The sequence below is a fragment of the Gymnodraco acuticeps genome, unplaced genomic scaffold (genome assembly GCF_902827175.1).
Source record: "Gymnodraco acuticeps unplaced genomic scaffold, fGymAcu1.1, whole genome shotgun sequence".
Lineage (NCBI taxonomy): Eukaryota > Metazoa > Chordata > Actinopteri > Perciformes > Bathydraconidae > Gymnodraco > Gymnodraco acuticeps.
The window spans coordinates 277878-298611 of NW_022992289.1; the positions used below are offsets into that span (position 1 = coordinate 277878).

A 20734-nucleotide genomic window follows, 5' to 3' on the forward strand; every position below is an offset into this window, starting at 1 on the left:
CGACCTCTGTTCTGATTCAGGAACATTTTTAATTGACCACAAAAAGATTTATTTTAATATTCAATCACTAGTTTTAATTTCCGCCTGTCTGGTGATCATGTCTACAGGCAAAGAATGAACAAACCCTTCATCCTTTATTCCAGTACTGATGAATAAAGGCGAGTCGACTTCATATCTTTGCGTAAAAATGTTTTACAACAGAGAGATTCCCTACTGTGGGCTTTGTAGGTGAGAGCGATGATGGTGTTTCAAACAATCTCAAGCACAGACCTCCAGACATTAGTCTTTTTCTCTTTCTTCATCGTGTCTATTTAAGGCAACCCTGCTACTGACACTCAGTTTTACATAAGGTCTCAAATCCAAAGTGCCTCTTCACATGTAGTGTACAGGAAGTAACCGGTAGTAATTCAATTTCCCTCCCAAAATAAAACAACATGAGGAAAGGGTTCCTATAGCTACGGGAGGAAAGGGTTTCTATAGCTACTGGAGGAAAGGGTTCCTATAGCTACGGGAGGAAAGGGTTCCTATAGCTACGGGAGGAAAGGGTTTCTATAGCTACTGGAGGAAAGGGTTCCTATAGCTATGGGAGGAAAGGGTTTCTATAGCTACGGGAGGAAAGGGTTTCTATAGCTACGGGAGGAAAGGGTTTCTATAGCTACGGGAGGAAAGGGTTCCTATAGCTACGGGATGAAATCTAAGACCAACAAATGTTATGTTATGGTTTCATGTTTAACGATGCAACCTTTGATTAAGACTTTCAAAAAGTAGATTCAGGACATTTTAATAACACATAAAGCCTTATTTTAATCTAAATGAATTCAATTATTTAAAGACTTTTTAAGGTTCTGTGTTAATCAGTCTTATTAACAACAGACCTATAGTTACCCGTTTTGTAAGCCCTTTTATATAATGCATTATAACATACTTATGAGTTATATGATTTAACTGCATGCTAAAGATTCAAATGTATTACAACTATTGGAATTATAATACACTATGAGCCTTGCCAAATAAAAAAAAAGTATGGTACCCTTATAAGTAATTAAAAAAGCTGTACAACGTGGTATGATTATTGTTGCATAAAGCATAGTAAAGATTTACGAGTGCTTATACAATGCTATTAGCAGATTATAAGGTTTTATAAGTAGGTAAATAATGCATTATAGACATATAGGAAGCGCTACGACAATGTTAACGGAGTCCCACAGGGCACGGTTTAATACCCCTTTTTTTTTTAATTTAAGCTTTTAAATTCATCTTTAAATGAAGCATCAGCTGTTAATGTCTATTTTTAATAGTTTTTTTTAAATTGTAAATATTTGTTTTGTAAAGTAAAAATAATGTCTATGAGCTATTGTGTGTTGAAGTCGCACTATCCTCCTTTTAATGCCCAATTTCATCGTTCAATCTAAATGTATTTTTTATATGTCTACTCTATGCTATTATTAGTTTGTTTTTATGTATTTTACTGATAACTGTATTCTGTGTGATATCAATGTTCTGTGAAGCACTTTGGACTGCACTTGTTGTATGGCAGGTGCTATACAAATAAAGATGATTATTACTGGATGTATGCGTATCCCCAGTGATGCTCTCTATTCTAATATAATATGATCTATTTTAAAAAGGGCCCTTAAATAGAGACAGAAAAGGACTAAAGTCTGCATGTCTGATGGTGCCTTCAGGGCCCCGGGGCAGTATGGGAATCCTCAGCGTTCTGGTCAAGGACACAAGGGCCAATCAGAGTGGAGGAAGAGAAAAAAGAGGGTTGGGGGTCAACCTACTGGAAGCATGGTCAACCCACGGCCTCCACCACTGCTTTTTTTTGGTCTTGGCTTTCGCTCGCTGTGCTCCTAAAATTTCACAAATACATCAATACAACATTTCATAAGAAAATTCATTCTTGAGCAAACTTCAAGGCATTTCTTTGTTCTGCAGTAAGCTGCTCTGTTCTTTTTTAAGATCAAATACTAATGCAAACACAACATATATGAATGAATGAATGAGATTAAGGCATTAATGAGATCTGTCTTGATGACTAATCAAAAAGAAATAACACAGTGGTGGAATATAATTAAGTATATTTACTTAAATTATGTACATAGGGAACATTTTTGACATACTTGTACTTAGGTATTTCAATTTTTGACATACTTCTATTTCACAAAATTTCAGAAGTAATATTGTACTTTTTACTTCACAAAATGTATTTAACACATATAATTACTATTAAAGGTAGGGTAGGTAAGAATGAAGAAACCAGCTCGAGTGCGCTAGAATTTGAAAATACACAGCCGAAAAAAATCTGCCCCTTCCTTCAGACTTCCTTACAGAGCCCCTCCTCCAACACACACGAACGCCCACATGACCAATGAGGGCACGAGATAAGTTTGTGCCCAGATGGAAGGCTGACAGGCAGGTAGGCCATCCAATTATTATAGCCGGGCCGGCTCAGATGATTGGTCGTGCTTTTTACAGCGCTTCCAGAGATGACATTTTTTTATGTATCTATTGTCAAAGCATTTAATATATTCATTGCTATCGGGATGTTAAGAGCATTCCATGGAATATGACAAAAAGTGTCTCTGAAGTGAATTACCTACCCCACCTTTAAGTGTAATTGAGTGTAAAAATCTTATGAGTCTTTACTCTTCTATTGAACTATAATTTTAATGAACATTCGTATGCTTTTAATTTCACTACATTCATTTGACACTGACAAGTAAATATTTATTATAAAAGAACGTTAATCGGATGCATATATTTGACATATTCTTAATAACGTTTTTTGCTACTTATACTTAAGTATCTAAAATTGGCTTTTAACATTTAATTTATACTTATATTGCACTTAATGTCATTAAAAAATAATCATGCTTTGTATTCCACTTAATTGAATTGACTTATAGTTACTAGTTATTGTTTACACTCAAATCAAATGATAAACTTGTCTATAAACTGTATACAATATATATTATGATGTTGTTTTGAATGACTAAACTACCTAGTAAGTATCTAAAGGTATCCAAACAAAGTACATGATTACAATAAAAACACAATAATATAGTATTATTAGTATATAATGACCATGGTATTTCTACTTTTCCTGAAGTAAACTATCTGGAACTTCTTCCACCACTGCCTCAACACATTCTGCTAACACTGCCTGCACCGAGGCGCTTGGCAGCCTTCGTCATACCGTCATCTTCCTCCTCCTCGGGCTGGAAGAGGGTCTGTCCTTCTCCAGACTCCTGCGCCATGCTCAGCATCCTCTCCTTGCCCCTCTTAAACTTTTGCTGCCTCACCTTAATGCGCTCCATCCTGATTAGATCAGAGAGGCAGTGAAGAGACACGAAGTATCGACACAGAGAAACATCACCCACACTAACAGACTGACCGTAAACATCTCTGGGCTTCGTGTATAGAAATGAGTGTACGTTATGAAACAGTGGAGTGCTCATTAGAGCGGGTGAGTGGATGTTATTATCAGGGCTTATGAGTAAATCCTGAGGTAAGTGTAAGTGGTGGAAATACATTGACTTTACATTGTATGATATACTGAGCGATGGCTTCCTGGAAACAGTAATGAGCGAGCCAGGAGTTGCTTTTAATACAGAGCCGGTTTTAAATGGCCTTCTGAATCATGTCTACTTACTTATGGGCTAAATGGAGACTCATCAAATATATTCAAAGTCAGGAACTAGATGTTACCGTGCCTGATGTTATCACTTAGTTATCGTGTAACTATATTCTTTGTTTTCTTATATTCAACAAATCCCATAGAACAACAATGCATTTAATCAATTTTTAAGAAAAGCCTGTAGTAGTTCCTTACAAATACACTATAAGCTACAATTTTGAGTAATTGTTGCTTATAAAAGTTCAAAAGCACCAAAAGAGAGACTAAAACAATGTGGATTAGGGTATTCAAGAAGTTATGTAAATGTACATTTTCTTATCAAGTGTGAAAAGATACAAACATATTACAATAAGTGAAATTGTGAATAAATGAATTATTTGGAGTCTCACTGTCTCTTCAGCTGCTCCACAGATTTGCGCTCCTCCTCCAGTCGGGCTCTCACCGCCTTCACGATCGTAGCTTGGAAGAGCTCCGCCCCTCTGTCAAACACACAAACGTTCAAAACATCCACTGTCAGAGAGTCTACGTTTGATCCTTCTTTAGTATTTACTAACCAATAAAAAGAAGAAGAAGAAGCTGTACTGGGGAAGACAGTCATACAAGGAGCCAAGTTACATTTTAATACAAGAACGGCACCTTTCTTTCTCCTGCATGTCCCTCATTAGTTTCTATTGTGCAAACACAAAAAGGCTAGTATATCTTCTGACTATACTGACACTAAACTGAATTTGTCCTATTTCTTGATACAACCACACACACTCTTTTCTTCTCAGTCATTAACTCTGTCCATCTTTACTTGTTGTCTGGATAAACATTTCAAGCACTAAGCCTTAAAGGTTCCCTGTTTTTCATCAGATATATTATAGGTCTCAGATATATACAAAACATGTCTCTGAAGTGTTTGGCTCCAAACACCAAACAGATCATTGCAGCATCCCATAATCCCCTCTGTTTCAGCCCCGTTTCAAAAGTGCTGATTCTCTGTCCGTTCTATTTCGTATATGGCTTCGTCCTCTAAGGCTATCGCTATTGGGTAATCCCCTGCGCACCCGCGCAGCACTGAAACACTTGTAGTCCACGCCCACCCGCAAGGTGGGCCCCACCCGCAAGGTGGGCCCCACCCGCAAGGTGGGCCCCACCCTCGGGCTCCCTTCCGGTATAAATAGGAAGGAGGCCCGACAATCTGCTCCCTCTTTTCTTCAGCACCCCGTTACTGAAGCACAAGAGACACTTCATTTGCAGAGTAAACATGAGTAACAATTGTGTTAGAGATTGTCCCTCATGTGGCTCTGGGTTCATAATGAGTTATGGTATGCGAATCCTGTCCGGGGTCAGAGCACGCGTACGCGGCTCTAAACCAGCAGGTAGCATGCACACACTGTGCCTGTCTCCCCTCGGGCGACAGGAAGCGGAGAGCGGACGCTCTCGCTGCTGCGGCCGAGGAGGACGATTGGCCCGTCCAGGCTTACGAGCCCGCGGACGGGGGCCTCGTGTCCCTGGGGCCGAGTGCCGGGCAGGAGTCCGATAACTCCTGCCCCGCCTCCCTCCATGGTTCACCGTTCGGTTCTCCCCTCCCTCCTCTCCCCCGGACGGGGGAGACAGAGTCGGAGCAGGGTGCCAGCTTGGCGGCCGAACATGCTTTCCCCTTCTCCGTCACCACAGTGCTACCGGCGATAGGTGGCATCCTAGGGGAACTGCCGGAGATCATACACAAGGTGGCCGCCTGCAGAGATCTCCCCGTTCCCCCAGCTCAGGAGAGGTGTGCTCCGGAAGACATGACCGGAGTTTTTTCGCGGGTGCAGACGGTCAGGAGTGACCCGATCTGGCCACGCTTCCCGGCCATCAGGAGGTTCCAGGAGGGGGCGGAGGCAAACTCGAGGACCCTGAAGGCTCCGGTGGCCACATTTGTTCCCCTCACCAAGGTGGAGGGGTTCGCAGATGCTGGTTTCCCAGCCACCCCTTCTCTGGAGCAGAGCCTGACGGCGTGTTTTGGGGTAAGACAGGCCAACATAATCGCCGGACGGCGCCCTACGTTGAGCGTCCTACGTTGAGCGTCCTACGTTGAGCGCCCTACGTTGATTGCCCCCAGAGACCAGTATGTCGCCCGCCAGGCCGACCGGGTGCACCAGTGTGCTCTCTAACTCGGTGGTGACGCTGGTAGAGTGGTCCACCACCTTGGCCGCTGACGAGGCAGAGGAGATCAGCAAGGCGGCCAGCACGGCGCTCACTCTGTGCGCGTCCGTCGCTGTCTCCCAGGCGAGGATTTCCACGTGGGTGACACAGATCCAGCGCCACCTCTGGCTGCAGCAGGCGTCTGTTACGGAGACGGCCAGAAAAGTGCTACCCGGACGCTCCAATCAGCCCGGACGAGCTGTTCGGACCCCAGTTCCACGCCATGGTGGAGTCCATGAAGACGGCCGCGGAACAGGCGGACGACATTCGCCAGCATGGGATCCCCCTGGGTCTCTTCCAACAGGGGGAGACCCCAGAGGTGGTTCATTTGTTGCAGAAGCCTGCTGTTTTTAACCTATTGGTTTATAAACTGCAGAGCTCGCGGCATTCCTCTGTCCCAGAATGCTGACGATCAAACAGGTGCTGGAATGTGTTCACCAGGACGACTGGTTCACTTCCATAAACCTGAAGCATGCACATATACTTCCATGTACCCATCATCCCGAAACACAGGAAATCCCATGCGTTTCTCATTTCAGGGAATATCAGACCAGACAATCGTCTGCCGTTCAGATATTCCCTGGCTCCTCGCACATGTTCAAGGTGTGTAGAGAAGGCTGGAGCCACTACACAGAGGAGGGATGAGAGTGTGGTTTTATCTGGACGACCTGCTATTGCTGGCTCGCTCCAGGGAGGAAGTTGCTTTACAGACGTTACATCTCGTATCGCATCTGTCAAAGCCTGGGTTTTTTCATACATTGGAAGAAGATCTGTCCTCTTCCCTCTCAGACAATCATTTATCTGGGAGTGGAATTAAACTCAGCCAGCATGAGAGCGCGGTTCTCGCGGCAGAGAGTGGAGAAACTGACAGCTCTCCTCCAGCGTGTCACACCCCGCAGCGTGGTGACAGCCCTCTCCGTGATACAGCTGCTCAGCATGACGTCAGCTGGTCACGTGGTGATACCCCTGGGTCTCCCCCACAGGAGGAGTCTCCAGAGGTGGTTAATTCGCCTGCGCATCGACCCCGTGCGTCAGAGGTAAATGTGCTGGAGCTGCTCTCCATTGGGAAGTATTCCAGCACTTCGCCCCGTTGCTGTACAATCAAACATGTGTTGATTTGCACAGACAACAGGCCACGGCAGCCTACCTCAATCGCCAGGGAGGAGTACGATCTGCGCAGCTTCTGAACGCAGCCAGGCGGCTGCTGTTCTGGGCGCGCACACACACGTTGCTCTCCATCAGAGCAATGTATATTCCCGGCGAATTGAATCGAGGGGCTCGAAGAACGCAGCAGCTGTTTTATGCGAGGAGTACGGAGACTCAGTCCTGTGTCACGCGCACTGGCGCCTCAGTGGGATTTGGCTTTGGTGTTGCGCGCACTAAAGCAAAGCCCCATTTGAACCTTGGACCAGGTTCCCCTTAAAATGTTGTCAGCCAAAGTAGTATAACTTTTGGCTCTATCAGAGAAAAGGGTGAGTGATTTGTCTGCTCTCCCTGTGGCTCCGTCATGTCTCCGGACCCAAGGAGATGGCAGTTCAGCTGTTTTACGCCCTAACCCGGCTTTTATGCCAAAGGTCATCACAAGCTCTTTTAGGTCGAGAGTGATCACCCTGGATGGCTTCTTTCCCCCTCCTCACAGGTCGGAGGAAGAAGCCGCGTCTCATCTCCTCTGTCCTGTGCGCGCTGTCCTGCTATGTGCATTATAGAGAGCGCTCGATGGGGCAGCCTCTGTCTGCACAACGGCTGTCACATTGGCTGTGTGAGGCTGTGTCGCAGGCATGTATGTCTCCTCTGGGGTGGATCCCCCGGAGAACATCAGTGCGCACTCCACCAGAGGAATGTTCCTCCTCCACGGCTTTGCACGGAGGAATGTCAGTGGAAGACATTTGCACTGCTGCATCTTGGTCTTCCCCCTGTTCATTATTCAATTGTATTTGAGGGATGTCTCCCATTCCTCTCTGACACACCCTGTACTGAGTGTCTTGTCAGAGTGAGTGACGTCAGGGATCCAGCTGTGCGCCTCTCTCCTGCCTGTCTGCACACAGAGAGCTGCTGTTCCCCCTGTTTTTATCACTGGGCAAAGTGTGACCTTTGTCTCTACTTTTTCACAGCGGCAGGTATGTATTGTTCCCAGCCTTCGTACCCTCATGGAGAATATTCATGTTTTGCTATATTCCAGGGACGGTGATGCGCCACTCGCATGGCGCAATAGGCTGGGTTACTATCTGAGCAGGTGTGTCTGTGCTTCTAGTGCCGGGCGGACTCAGTGGGGCGCAGACATCAGGCGCAGACATCATGCTTCGCCCTTAACCCAATAGCGATATACGAAATACTACTGTAACTCCAGCTTCTATGAGTATTGGCGTAGCCCTCTAAGTGCTGGGCCCCACTGGCTCCACGAATAGCTGAAGAAAAGTTGTTTTGTGTGGGAGCAGATTGTCGGGCCTCCTTCCTATTTATACCGGAAGGGAGCCCGAGGGTGGGGCCCACCTCGCGGGTGGGGCCCACCTCGCGGGTGGGCGTGGACTACAAGTGTTTCAGTGCTGCGCGGGTGCGCAGGGGATTACCCAATAGCGATAGCCTTAGAGGGCTACGCCAATACTCATAGAAGCTGGAGTTACAGTAGGTAACTTCAGTTACTTCAGATGAAAATAAGGAGCCCCTCCCCACGCCCCTCTGAGAGATATTTGGTTAAAAAGAACACAATGGTGCTCTAGGAGGAGATTCAGGTGATAAGGTGGGGGGGGGGGGTTACCTTGGTTGGTGATTGGCTAATGGTTACACAAGCCAACAAATCGTTATGACATCCTAAAGTGGCCAAAATCTGATCATTTTCAGACAGGTTTTTATATAAATGGATCAGGACAAAAAGTGAGCGAATCTTTTTTCCTGAAACGTTCAGAATCTCTTCACACAGAGGGGACACATGGTGATGTATAAAAGACTTGAACAAGTGGATTTTGCATAATAGGTGACCTTTCAAGTGCTTGTGTCTTCATGATTTCAAAACAATGCCTTTGCAGTCAGAGCATCTCTTTGCATGGGGATGGTTCAGCTGATCTGTGTACCTGCAGGCGAGGATCTGCGACGCCCTGATGTCGGCCACCACGTGCAGGAAGTAGTAGCTCATGAAGACTCGTCTCTGTAGCAGCAGGAAGGCGAAGCAGATGCTGTCCCAGATGATCCCCGCCTCGTTGCTGGGCAGCTCACACTTATACTCTGATGATAACATGGTGAAAATATGGCTTTATTAGTTTATTCCACACATGGCAGTTATTTTAAAACAAAACATGTACACTTATACTGTGTATTTTTTATAGCGCATGGTGGAAAGGAGAAGGGAGAAGAAAATGTTCTTTTACCGGCCCCTTCTTAAAAAAAAGAACAGAAAAAAAAGAAATAACCATAAAAAAGTAAAATAAAAGCAATATTCTTTCAGTCACAGTTGCTTACAAATACTGAAACACAATCAAAAGTCAACTTCATACTGTCTAACTACGCTTTCTTTATACATTTTTTTAAACATAACATTTTTCTTACAGACCTTTAAATCATAATATGAGTTTAAATTCTCAAGGGTGTTGATGTAGACCAGTGTTTCTCAAAGTGGGGGGCGCGCCCCCGACCGGTACATTAATGGGAAACCCTAAATGTTTGAGCACCCTCTATGAAACGTCAAGCTACCCCACAGCACCCCCAAAAGAAAATCTCTTTCCCCGCTCAGAGACCCAGGTCGTTGCACGCATCTCTGCTTGTCTAGCTGACATCTCTCAGTGGATGTCTGATCATCACCTCAAGCTCAACCTTGACAAGACTGAGCTGCTCTTCCTCCCGGGAAAAGATTGTCCCACTCTTGACCTAACAATCAACATCGGCACCTCAGTTGTTTCCCCGACTCAGACTGCAAGGAATCTGGGCGTGACCCTAGATAACAACCTGTCCTTCACTGCAAACATCGCTGCTACAACCCGTTGCTGCAGATACACGCTTTACAACATCAGGAAGATACGTCCCCAGCTGACTCAGAAAGCGACTCAGGTTCTGGTCCAGGCTCTCGTCATCTCACGCCTAGACTACTGCAACTCCCTCCTGGCTGGTCTACCTGCATGTGCCATCCGACCTCTGCAGCTCATCCAGAATGCAGCGGCTCGTCTGGTCTTCAACCTTCCTAAATGTTCCCACACCACTCCGCTCCTCCGCTCCCTTCACTGGCTTCCGGTAACTGCTAGAATCCACTTCAAGACACTGGTACTTGCTTACCATGCTGCGAATGGATCTGGCCCTTCGTACATCCAGGTCATGGTTAAACCGTACACCCCAGCGTGTGCACTACGCTCTGCATCAGCCAAACGACTCGCTGCACCCTCGCTGCGAGGGGGACCCAAGTTCCCATCAGCAAAAACACGTGGGTTTGCTGTCCTGGCTCCAAAATGGTGGAATGAGCTCCCCATTGACATCAGGACGGCAGATAGCTTGCACATCTTCCGGCGCAGACTGAAAACTCATCTCTTTCGACTCCACTTCGAGCAATAGATTTATTAACAAAGCACTTGTATACTAATAAAGGACTGGCTTACCTAAAGCCAGTTGAGTAGCACTTGAAATGTTTGGCTCTATGAAACCTGATGTACTTATATGATTCTGTTTTCTTCAAGGTTGTGTCTTCCTGGTCGAATGTACTTATTGTAAGTCGCTTTGGATAAAAGCGTCAGCTAAATGCAATGTAATGTAATGTAATGAAACGTCAAGCTACCCCACAGCACCCCCAAAAGAAAATCTCTGGCGCCGCCACTGAGCCTGCAACCCCGTTTTGAAGAAATATGCAGTGCAACACAGGCTCATTGCAGCCACGTCTCGTCCGTCCTCGTCGGAGGAGGTGAGTTAGTGGCTGTCTTTTTTTATTGGTGTTTTATCCTATGTATTACCTGCTGCTGTTTTATGCCTTTTATTCTACATTTTATAGTTGTACTTTGAATTGTGTCCTGTGTACTGTAAAGCACTTTGTACATCCGTGTTGAGAAGGGTGCTGTATAAATAAAGTTTTACTTACTTTACTTACCTGTGATAAGACACACTTTTTTGCCAAATATCAGCATTTTCTTTCTTTTCATTTGTTTGCACAGATTGCAAAGCGGCAAAGTATAACTTATTGTTCTAGCAAAGGGATTGCACAAAGTATTATGTATTTATTTTGTTGAGCACACAGACTTATGGAGCATTGTTTTATTATCACTGTTCTAGCAAAGGAATGCTCACGTTCATATTGATGTATTTTAATAAATGTTAACTTGGCCCATTACGTGACTATTTGTGTTGGGGGGGCCCGACTTTTCTTTTTCTCCAAAGGGGGGACCTGACAGAAAAAGTTTGAGAACCACTGATGTAGACCCTTATTTTCTGATAGTTGATGAATCTGTTTTGTGGCTTTGTTGTGTATTTACTGTAAAATGAATTGACACAAAGATGCATTGAACTAAAATGGCCCTGAAAGAAAGGACTGATAAATAAACAAGGCTGTGGTTTAATTTTTTCTTTTTTTTTCTTTTTGTGAAACACAATCTTATAATAATAATGATAATAATGTATGACTAGCAGTTACCACCTATTGAAGGGACTTTTATCACCTTCTTGTACAGTGTTTTGTCGATGTAAAAATAAGTAAGCTGTTGTGTCCACTCCACTCACCATCGTTTGCTTGGATGATGTCGATGTTGTATTCCTTGATGGTGCAGGCCAGACTGAACAACTGGATCAACCAGCAGCGGTCCTTAATCAGAGAGTTGATGTAGCCACAAGCCAGGATCTACGAACAAAAACCCTTCATTATAAACCTGAATGCAATACATTATCTTATATATTACATCTTCATATCTTAAGTATCATCTCTGATGTGAACTCTATCTTAAAATACTGAGAAGAAGTTTAAACTAATGTGATTTTCTTCTAAATTCATGAAATAGGAAGTTTTAAAATCATAATATTGTATCACCTCATATGAACGGTATGTATGATTTGAATATATGATGTGAAGAGGTGGACGATTCTCTCTTGAAAGAATTTGTATTGATGTCAATTGCCAAGAATCGTTCATTTTAAACCAAATGTTCAACTTTATGTATGTCCGTAACAATTTTGTATGACTGGCAGTGTTTCCGCCAGATCAGGGCTGAGAGGGCGTCCACCCCGAGAGCGGAGGTGGAGGGGGGGTGCTTGAATTTTGACTTGAGACGTCCCTTATAGATACTGTCTTTTTACATTAGTGAGCCGGATCATTTGGCTCGGCTCTCTTAAAGCGCTGGCTGTTTCGGCTCCCAAACGGCTCTTCATGTTACCACAGTTTACCACGGAGCCTCAGTATCGCCGCTGCGAGGCTCTGGTGCTCGCAGCTCACGCGCGTGCTCCACTAGCACCGCTCATCGCATCCAAATCGCGCACGTTCCGTGTTGTCCTGTAGCAGGCACCGCCGATGTCGGGGAAACGATCTTCAATACTCCGAAAAGAATCCCACCAAACTCCTTTGCCCTTCCAACAGAGGGATGTCCTTTTTCCGTTTCGTTATTTCAAGCGATAAAAACTCTCGATCTTCTCTCGAATTATTAATATTTTTGGACGCCCTCGGCTCGAGTTCAGGGCGTCCCGAGCTGAATAAGGGCGTCAAATGACGGCAAGACACCCCCTGGCGGAAACGCTGATGACTGGTCTGCAAATGAGTTACAGCTCTACCAATGAGACATAAGGGATGAAAAACCTCAATTGTGTTTAAACTGGAACTTAACTACACCAATGTTTCTATAGTTATACTTGTGTTTCTGTTGGTTTGTTTCAATGCCTGGTTAGAAAATGATATAGTTATTTTGATTACGTTCCTGCAATAATTGAAATGTTCCTGATATACAACTCTTGATGGTCTACTCACAGACAACACGTTCTTCATGGTGATGACAAAGATGTTGTAGGCGATCAGGAAGTCCCAGTAGTGGAGGATCTTTTTGATTGGTTTGAGCAGCAGCTCTCCACCAAAGAGCAGGAAGTAGAAGCAGGCCACCAGGTAGCCCATGCAGAAGACGCTGATGCGCGTCGTCCCCGTGATGAAGATGATGGTGAGCACGAACCAGAACAGGTAGCTGAACATGATGACCTTCAGCATGTCCAGGTACGACCTAGAGGACAGTGGAAAAACCATTATGTCAGCACTGTTTCAACAAAATGACAGATTCAATATATAGATTATTTTTCAGATACGTTGCCAGGTCTAAATGTCAGAGAAATGTCATTGTTTGTTTTATTACTCTAATTCCTAGAAGTGATCTGGCTTAAGTGAACGAGACGTAAAGTACAGAGCTAACTAGCCGGCTGCATTCGTGCCATATCAACATTAGGAAACACATTATTCCAAAACAGCTACCCAAAATTCAACGCTGCAGTCACACCTGATACATAGAATCATAGCCTAAATTAGATTTTTATTATTGCAGCATTTTAAGAGGCAATAAATGTACTGTGTTTACTATTCAGCTACTTTAATTTAGCTGCATTTGTGCTGTTTATATTGGATGTTACATCACTTTTTTTATTTTATGCAACTTTATTTGCGTTTTCGGTACAATTCTAAGTAATTGTTCCGCCCTATTATTGTGACTTTATTGTTTAATGTTGAATTAAATTAACTTGAGATTGACCAAAGTTTATGAGCTGAATTTTACACGGGGTTAAAAATAAACAACATGGACCCTGGCCATCTGAGCTAAATTGCCAATACCACATCATACCATTTGAAACAGTATTCCAGTTCATTGTGTTGCTGTGAGCATAATCCTCCCATCAATCACACTTAGGGTACTGCTTAGGGTCAGGACTCCGGTAAGAGTCTGATCGATGATCGTGAAACCAGACTCCTGTCACTCAGCGCAGGTTCATAATGGTCACTTCTGCGTGTGTGTACAGTAACATGCTAAAAGCATTTGAGTACCCTATGTTTTCAGGTGAGAGACCATCAATATGATGTGTGGAGAGGATACATAGGAAGCAACTTGCATTAATTGGATTGACCTGAGGAAAACATGGGACCACAACAGCAGCTGCACTGTTGAGGAAGCAGCTGTGATGAAGTGGGTTTGGATCGGACGATGCGTTGATGGGCCGGAATCGCTGAGTGAGTGTCCTTCTTCATCAGGGGGAGAAAATACCTTCTCCATACTTAAAAGCTATTTATTGAGTTAGAGTACAGGACAAAAGCGCCTGAGTCGCGGAGTGACGGACAGAGTGTTTTTGTGGATTATGGATTTCTCCCCCCACCCCGTATCCGTAATTGGATCCTGGAGGGAAACGATGGAATAAGTGCAGAGCTGCTGCGGCGCGTACAGACGGGCTGTACTGCTCTCTTCTCTCTACTAGGGGCTTGTTGATGGACACAGAGTGCGTTAATAAAAGACTTGTCCACTTTGCGCATCAAAACAGTGTGGAATGTGAAGAGCACATAATCAATGACTGTGGACAGGTCAGGATGCTCTCGCTGTCTTTCTGACTCGCTGTCTATTTCCCTGCCTCTCAAAGAAATCTCTCTTCACTCTTTTCAGGTGAAAAGTCAGTATCCTGCTCTGAACTCAAATATCGGACAACAGCCAGACTTCTGTATATACAATGGGTCTCTCACTAAGCTACGGTCATCTGTCTCACCTATATTTGTCTAGGATAAAGGATTTGCTGAGAGAGTGTGTTCTTATTCAGCACCACTCCACTTAGGATTGGTACAGTAACGCAGAAAGCAGCCAAGTATAACAGCAGTGTTCTCCTGAGTTAGCATCGGAGCAGCTCCACTGGAGAGGAGTCTTATTAGACCGACTTCTGAGGAGTATGATGCCTTTCTTTATACTTTTCTAAATGTACCCGACCAGGGAGGGAAATCAAACCTGCAGCTTGCTTCACTGGCTTTCACCCCATCACTCAACTCAAAGCACTAATTGATCAATTACGTCAGTCACATCCTGGTTTGCAATAAGTATTTCTCTTCTTTTTCTTTCTTGGGGCAGAAGAAACAAGTCATGAACCAGACATTAAAATGTTTAAGCTATGATAGAGTTAGAAAACAGATGTTTACTTACAAATTCAGTTGTTTTGGAGAAATTGTATTATTGATTTGCATTCATGCTTGTATTCACATGATGAAATGCAGTATTTACTCTGTTTTAACGATCTTGTCTGGTCCCTACCAACTCCTGGAGGAAATATCTGGCACATTAGCTGCCAAATGTTCCACTATTTTCACCCGCTATTCGCTAACTGTGTCTGTCTGCTGTTTGGTGTTGAGCAGGTTCGGTACAGTGGGTTTTACATTTTTTTAATAAAAACAGCCACCTCTTTAATCTACCAAATAATGCATTTTGTATCAGTGTATAATCTAGTAAACCATAGACCTAAATAGATATTTCTGCATTGGTAGGAACAAATAACAAATATGGTGAAACTCTAAAGTTTGTGTTTTCCTTTTAAAAACGTATAAAAAAGTGTTACTCTACATCAGGGGTGGCCAACCAGTCAGAGGTTAAGAGCCACATTTTTTCTATGTTACTGCAAAGAGCCACATCAAACACACTGATACCGCTTGTTTCAGTTTTTTGTTTTCTGGAGACAAGATTTCAACCACGTCACTGATGCATTTTTGTGGCATTGGGATATATATTTTTTAAATCCTCTGGAGCAGAGAGAGGAACTGTGGATTATTGTTATTGATTAATGCATCAGTGTTTCTTAGGGTCAAAAACACTAAACTCACAACTTGAAATGAAAGCGTTTAGTTTATTTAATAAAAGAGCACGTGTTCAATGTGAAAAGTGACAGTAGTTATAGATTATTTGCAATTTGGTGCTATATAATATATTTAAAAAAAAAAAATTATATATATATATATTTTAAACACCTTGAATTTCAGGGGGTGCGCGGGGCTCCGTTGGCGGGGTGCAGCGCCCCTCCAAGACAATGGTAGGGGAAACACTGGATAATGTTTAATCAACGATAGGTTTTCCCCCCCTCAAATGTGATTGGTTCACTGCATCGCAGGTATTATTGTGATTGGCTCTTGGGCCACATCAAAATTAGACGCGCTGGCATCCTCTCATACTGACACCTGACACCACACATACACACCGGGAGCCGGGACGAAAGTAACACGGGACGAAAGTAACGGAGCGATTTTATCCGAGCCCAAACAACTTTGACCGGCCAAATTACGTCAGAATGATCAGCATTCGATACTTAACAGACCTACTAAATATTAGGTTTAACTCTGAGGAGTAGTGTTGTCACGGTACCAACATTTTGGTTTCGATACCAAGTCAAGAATTGCGATTCCGATTCTTTTTCGATACTTTCTTAAAAAAAGGGAAACAGTCTTAAATGTAATTATTGTGCTTTATTTCACACCAGAACCATAACCATAACACAAACTTTTAAACAATGAGAACAATAAATAAAGTAAATGACAAGAATTCGTATTAAATCAAATTAATACATGTCTCACAGACAGGCCGAGGCGCAGCGGCAGTTGCACTCCCACTTGCAGCCATGCTTCTCGTTTTCTCACATGCTCTGGCAGCTAGCGCGTGCACGAGAGAGGGGAGGGACTTAGAGCGTGCTTGAGAAGGGAGGGACTGCAGGCACGGCTGCAGTGCAGGGGGTGGAAGCAGAGCACTGAACACACACGGCTCTTATTAAAACAGCGCTTTCTCACCGGAGTACTTTTCTCCGTCATTCTTAAAGTACCGATACTAATGAAACGGAGGAATCGTTTGATTGATTGATTGATTGAAAAGTTTATTAACAGCTTGTATATTGGGTACAGTACAGTACAGCTCAAAACATACAATTGTTAAGGGGATGCAGACCAGAGAAAGACTTTCGTCTTGTTTACATCAGGGTCCCCCATTTCCAATTCATCATGTCATTTAAGACATATAAGACATATTTGACATACAGATGGCTTATTTACATACAGGTGTTTTTTTTTTTTTTTTACATACAGATTGCTTGTTTACAATTTTCATTTTAGATTTCGTTCTAATACATCCTAACCGGACATTTAAGACATACCAAGTCTACAGATATACAGTTAGTAACAGAGTCTAAAATGCGAGTATATACATAGATGGGGGGGGGAAGCTGTCCATTGAACGACAGGTTGAGATGTGTACCATTACCGGGGCCATCGTAACGTTTTTAACGGCAGGGTATTGCGGTACCTTTCAAGTATTGGTACACCGTGCAACACTAGTCAGTAGTCAGTGTCTCTCCCCCAAATTCACACATATAAAATTCGATATGAACTGAAGAGCCGCATGAAACTAGGCAAAGAGCCGCATGCGGCTCGAGAGCCGCCGGTTGTCCACCCCTGCTCTACATAGACACCACAAGCATTCATAAGATAAGATAAGATGGACTTTTATTAATCCCTCGTGGGGAAATTGTTTCTCTGCATTTGACCCATCCTAGTGTTCGGAGCAGTGTGCTGCCATTTTGAACAGCGCCCGGGGAGCAGTGTGGGGAACGGTGCCTTGCTCAGGGACACCTCGGTAGCACTTGGTCTTGCCGGGACTTGAATTGGTGACCTTCCAGTTGCCAAGCTAAGTCCCTATCGACTTCACCACCACCGCCCTATCCATACAGTGGGATCGATGTAACCCATATATTATACAAATACAAAACCTTCTTAATAGTGCTGATTGTTTTGAACAAATCTAACATCATGACTACTCATTCAAGCACAGTATTAAAAGGTGGCTCATTGCAAACCAACAGTGTCAGCACTGATGTGTGGGTGTAGGTGTGTGCATGAGTGCGTATTGTAAATGTTTTATTTATTTATTATCATGACTTGCTCTTATCTGTAGTCAGTGATGTCATCTATTGTAAATATGTACAATGGTATAACAATGTTGTGGTATTTGTATTATTGCTTTTAGGATGTCTATCACCATCTGGCAAAGGGACTATCGATGAAAACTAGCCTTTTGGCTAATTCGAGTACATGTTTTTAATATGTTGATTAATGTACACTGTCCCTTGTTTTAAATAAATCAATTCAATTCAATTAAGGATCAATTTAACTGGCGACTTCACTTCCTCTCCATGTATGCATCTTGTCCCTCTTGGTGATGCCGGGCTCAAATGGCATCCAAACTATAAAATGTTTACTGGTACTGTAAAATCTAATATAAGTGAAATAAAAGTCTCGGATCAAGTGCCATAAACTTTACCCAAGTAGCTCTGATAGGAATAAAACAGAAACATACTTGCTCCACTTCCTGCTGCAGTAAATGTAGCTAAACATTGATGTACGTTTCTGTGCCTAGGGTGACCAAGCCAAATGTGGGACAAAATTACGTTTGTGCGGACAATGCGGGACATGTTACTGCTTCGCTAAGAGCTAGTTTACAATTAAATATAATGTCTATCCAACCCTTAAAAATAAAAATGTCTTCAGAAACTATTAGCTTCTAAATATTATTTACAACGCTTTACTATGGTTTAATTGTTTACACAAACTATGCAAGTGAAGTAATAAAAAATATCAATTTTGAATGGAATTTTTTTCAACATTTTTATCATCAATAATATTCTCGTGTTTTTGTGTCTGGGAATCTCCCTCCACCGGCTACACCCATAAGTAAATCAATGTTTTCTGTTGATTGATTGACATCTGACACAGCTAATGGTGATAGCCCTCTCTTGTTTTCTCAACACCTTTGGATAAAAGCCAAGTTTTAGACGGGCGACTGTAAATCAAATGCGGGACATTGGCAAAATGTGTGAGAACAATGACAAAAATGCTGTGCAGTCCCACACAAAGCGGGGCAACTGGTCACCTGCAGTGGATGAAGTCGGGGACGGGGTTGTGGACGCTGAAGGAGGCGGCGTCCAGATCTCTGCAGATCTCCACGTTGTCTCCAGCCATGATGCGGACCGCCGCCTTGTTCTCATCCTCAAAGACCTGCCTCTGGAGCGAGGCACACAGCAGCAGCATGAAGTCATCTGGAGAAGAAGAGAGGAGACATTTCACTTGTGGGGAAAATCTTGGTCGTAATAATACAAGAAACTTTAAAGGTCCCCTATTATACTGTTTTTCATCAATATATTACAGGTCTTAGATATATACAAACAGGTCTCTGAAGTGTTTTGCTGAAACACCAAACAGATTATTGCAGCATTACCCATAATCCCCTCTGTTTCAGCCCTGATTCAAAAGTGCTGATTCTCTGTCTGTTACTTTAGATGAAAATAAGGAGCCCCTCCCCACGCCCCTCTGAGAGAGATTTGGTTCAAAAGAACACAATGGTGCTCTAGGAGGAGATTCAGGTGATAAGGTGGGGGGGGGTTACCTTGGTTGCTGATTGGCTAATGGTTACTCAAGCCAAAACATCATTATGACATCATCAAGTGGCCAAAATCTGAGCAGCTCATTTTCAGACAGGTTTTTATAGAAATGGATCAGGACAAAAAGAGAGAGAATCTTTCTTCCTCAAACTTTCAGAGTCTCTTTCCACAGAGGGGACACATGGTGATGTAGAAGAGACATGAAGAAGTGGATTTTGCATAATAGGTGACCTTTAATGACAATTGGTATTATTACCTGCGATGAGGATAGAAGGTTTAAAAAATAGATTACTACAGAGTTTCTTCAGAATTTCTGTGATTGAAGAGAAAAAACACCCACAAATCTCCGAGATTAACAAATGTACGCAAAATAAACTTTTTTTAGCAACCACATGGCTTCACTTTGCTGACTTGGATCATCATCACACCACAAAAGCCCCTGATACATTTACATTTTAGTGAGGAGGTGCAACAGTATGGAACCTGGTTATATAACGGCGTCCGTGGTGTTATGAGGGTTATCACACCTTGTAATGTTAAGCGATGTGGTTCCTTGACAAACATTTGTTTTTTTCCTCCTAGATTTATGAAACATTTATGGAGTTTTTCCTCCTAAATTCAAAGCATTCATTCAAGTTATTTTCTCTGAATATTACCCAATTTGTAATAATTTATTTAACCTACAATGGCCCTTATACACATTCGCAATAACCACTACACATCTATAAGTGAAAAACCTACAGATGAGGAACGATGGATTAGGCGGGGTGCGGAAATCTGGAACATAGAGCCACTTGACCACATTGGAGTCAGTCGTAGAGTTGGGAAACCTCCAGGGATAGTCTGAAATGAAAACATACGCCATTATCATCGGACATATATGATTTATGATTGTGGATCACTTTAAAAGAATGGCATTTATGACAATTAAAGCTTTGACATTGAAACAACAGATGACACTTCACAAATGCAGAGGAGCATTTCACATTTTATGCACTAAATAATGACCCCATTGACTGTAAAATGCTCGGTTGATTGATAGTCTTTGATTGTGTCCTGATATCAAAGCAATAAGTACAATCTGGCCTTGTTGTTCACACAAACCTTTGCAGGCTGCTGGCGGGATCCCGATGCAGATAAAGTACTGGAAGGTCAGCATGACGGCGAGGAAGAAGCAGTATTTGGGCCAGATCTCAGCGATGGCTTTCCTCCTGCGTCTGTACATGACTGCAATCAGGGCGAAGGCGTGAAGCATGGCGTAGAAGTCCATCCGCTGCCCGATGACATTCACCACGAGCAGCAGGCACGTCTGAGGCAAACACACAAGGAATACAAACATTAAGTGTTGTTTTCAAAAAGAGGATATATTATGCAAATGTTCAGGTCCAAATACTCTCTTTCCACCCACTCTGTCTGAAACCAGAGCCCAGTTTTCTCTGATTGGTCAACCACTTGGAGATGCCCCGCCCCTTAGCCTATCACGTACAATGTGTTGGAGCGCTAGCCAATGAAAGCGGGAGTGTCACTTAGTGATGTAACTTTGTTAAGGAAGTAAAC

General features: G+C 43.3%; 1 protein-coding gene across 6 annotated transcripts in view; it reads right to left on the bottom strand.

Moving 5' to 3' along the window:
- Positions 1-20734, bottom strand: part of LOC117540860 (piezo-type mechanosensitive ion channel component 2) — a 111831-nt gene that overhangs the window by 22902 nt on the left and 68195 nt on the right. For all 6 annotated transcript variants that reach the window (XM_034207762.1, XM_034207764.1, XM_034207763.1 and 3 more), the window contains 9 exons: positions 20282-20486; positions 19919-20020; positions 18670-18835; positions 12729-12972; positions 11498-11615; positions 8881-9031; positions 4030-4119; positions 3200-3321; positions 1785-1853 (listed from right to left, as the gene is read on the bottom strand). In XM_034207762.1, the coding sequence (XP_034063653.1) occupies positions 1785-1853; positions 3200-3321; positions 4030-4119; positions 8881-9031; positions 11498-11615; positions 12729-12972; positions 18670-18835; positions 19919-20020; positions 20282-20486 (1267 nt within the window). The remainder of the gene's footprint in view (positions 1-1784; positions 1854-3199; positions 3322-4029; positions 4120-8880; positions 9032-11497; positions 11616-12728; positions 12973-18669; positions 18836-19918; positions 20021-20281; positions 20487-20734) is intronic.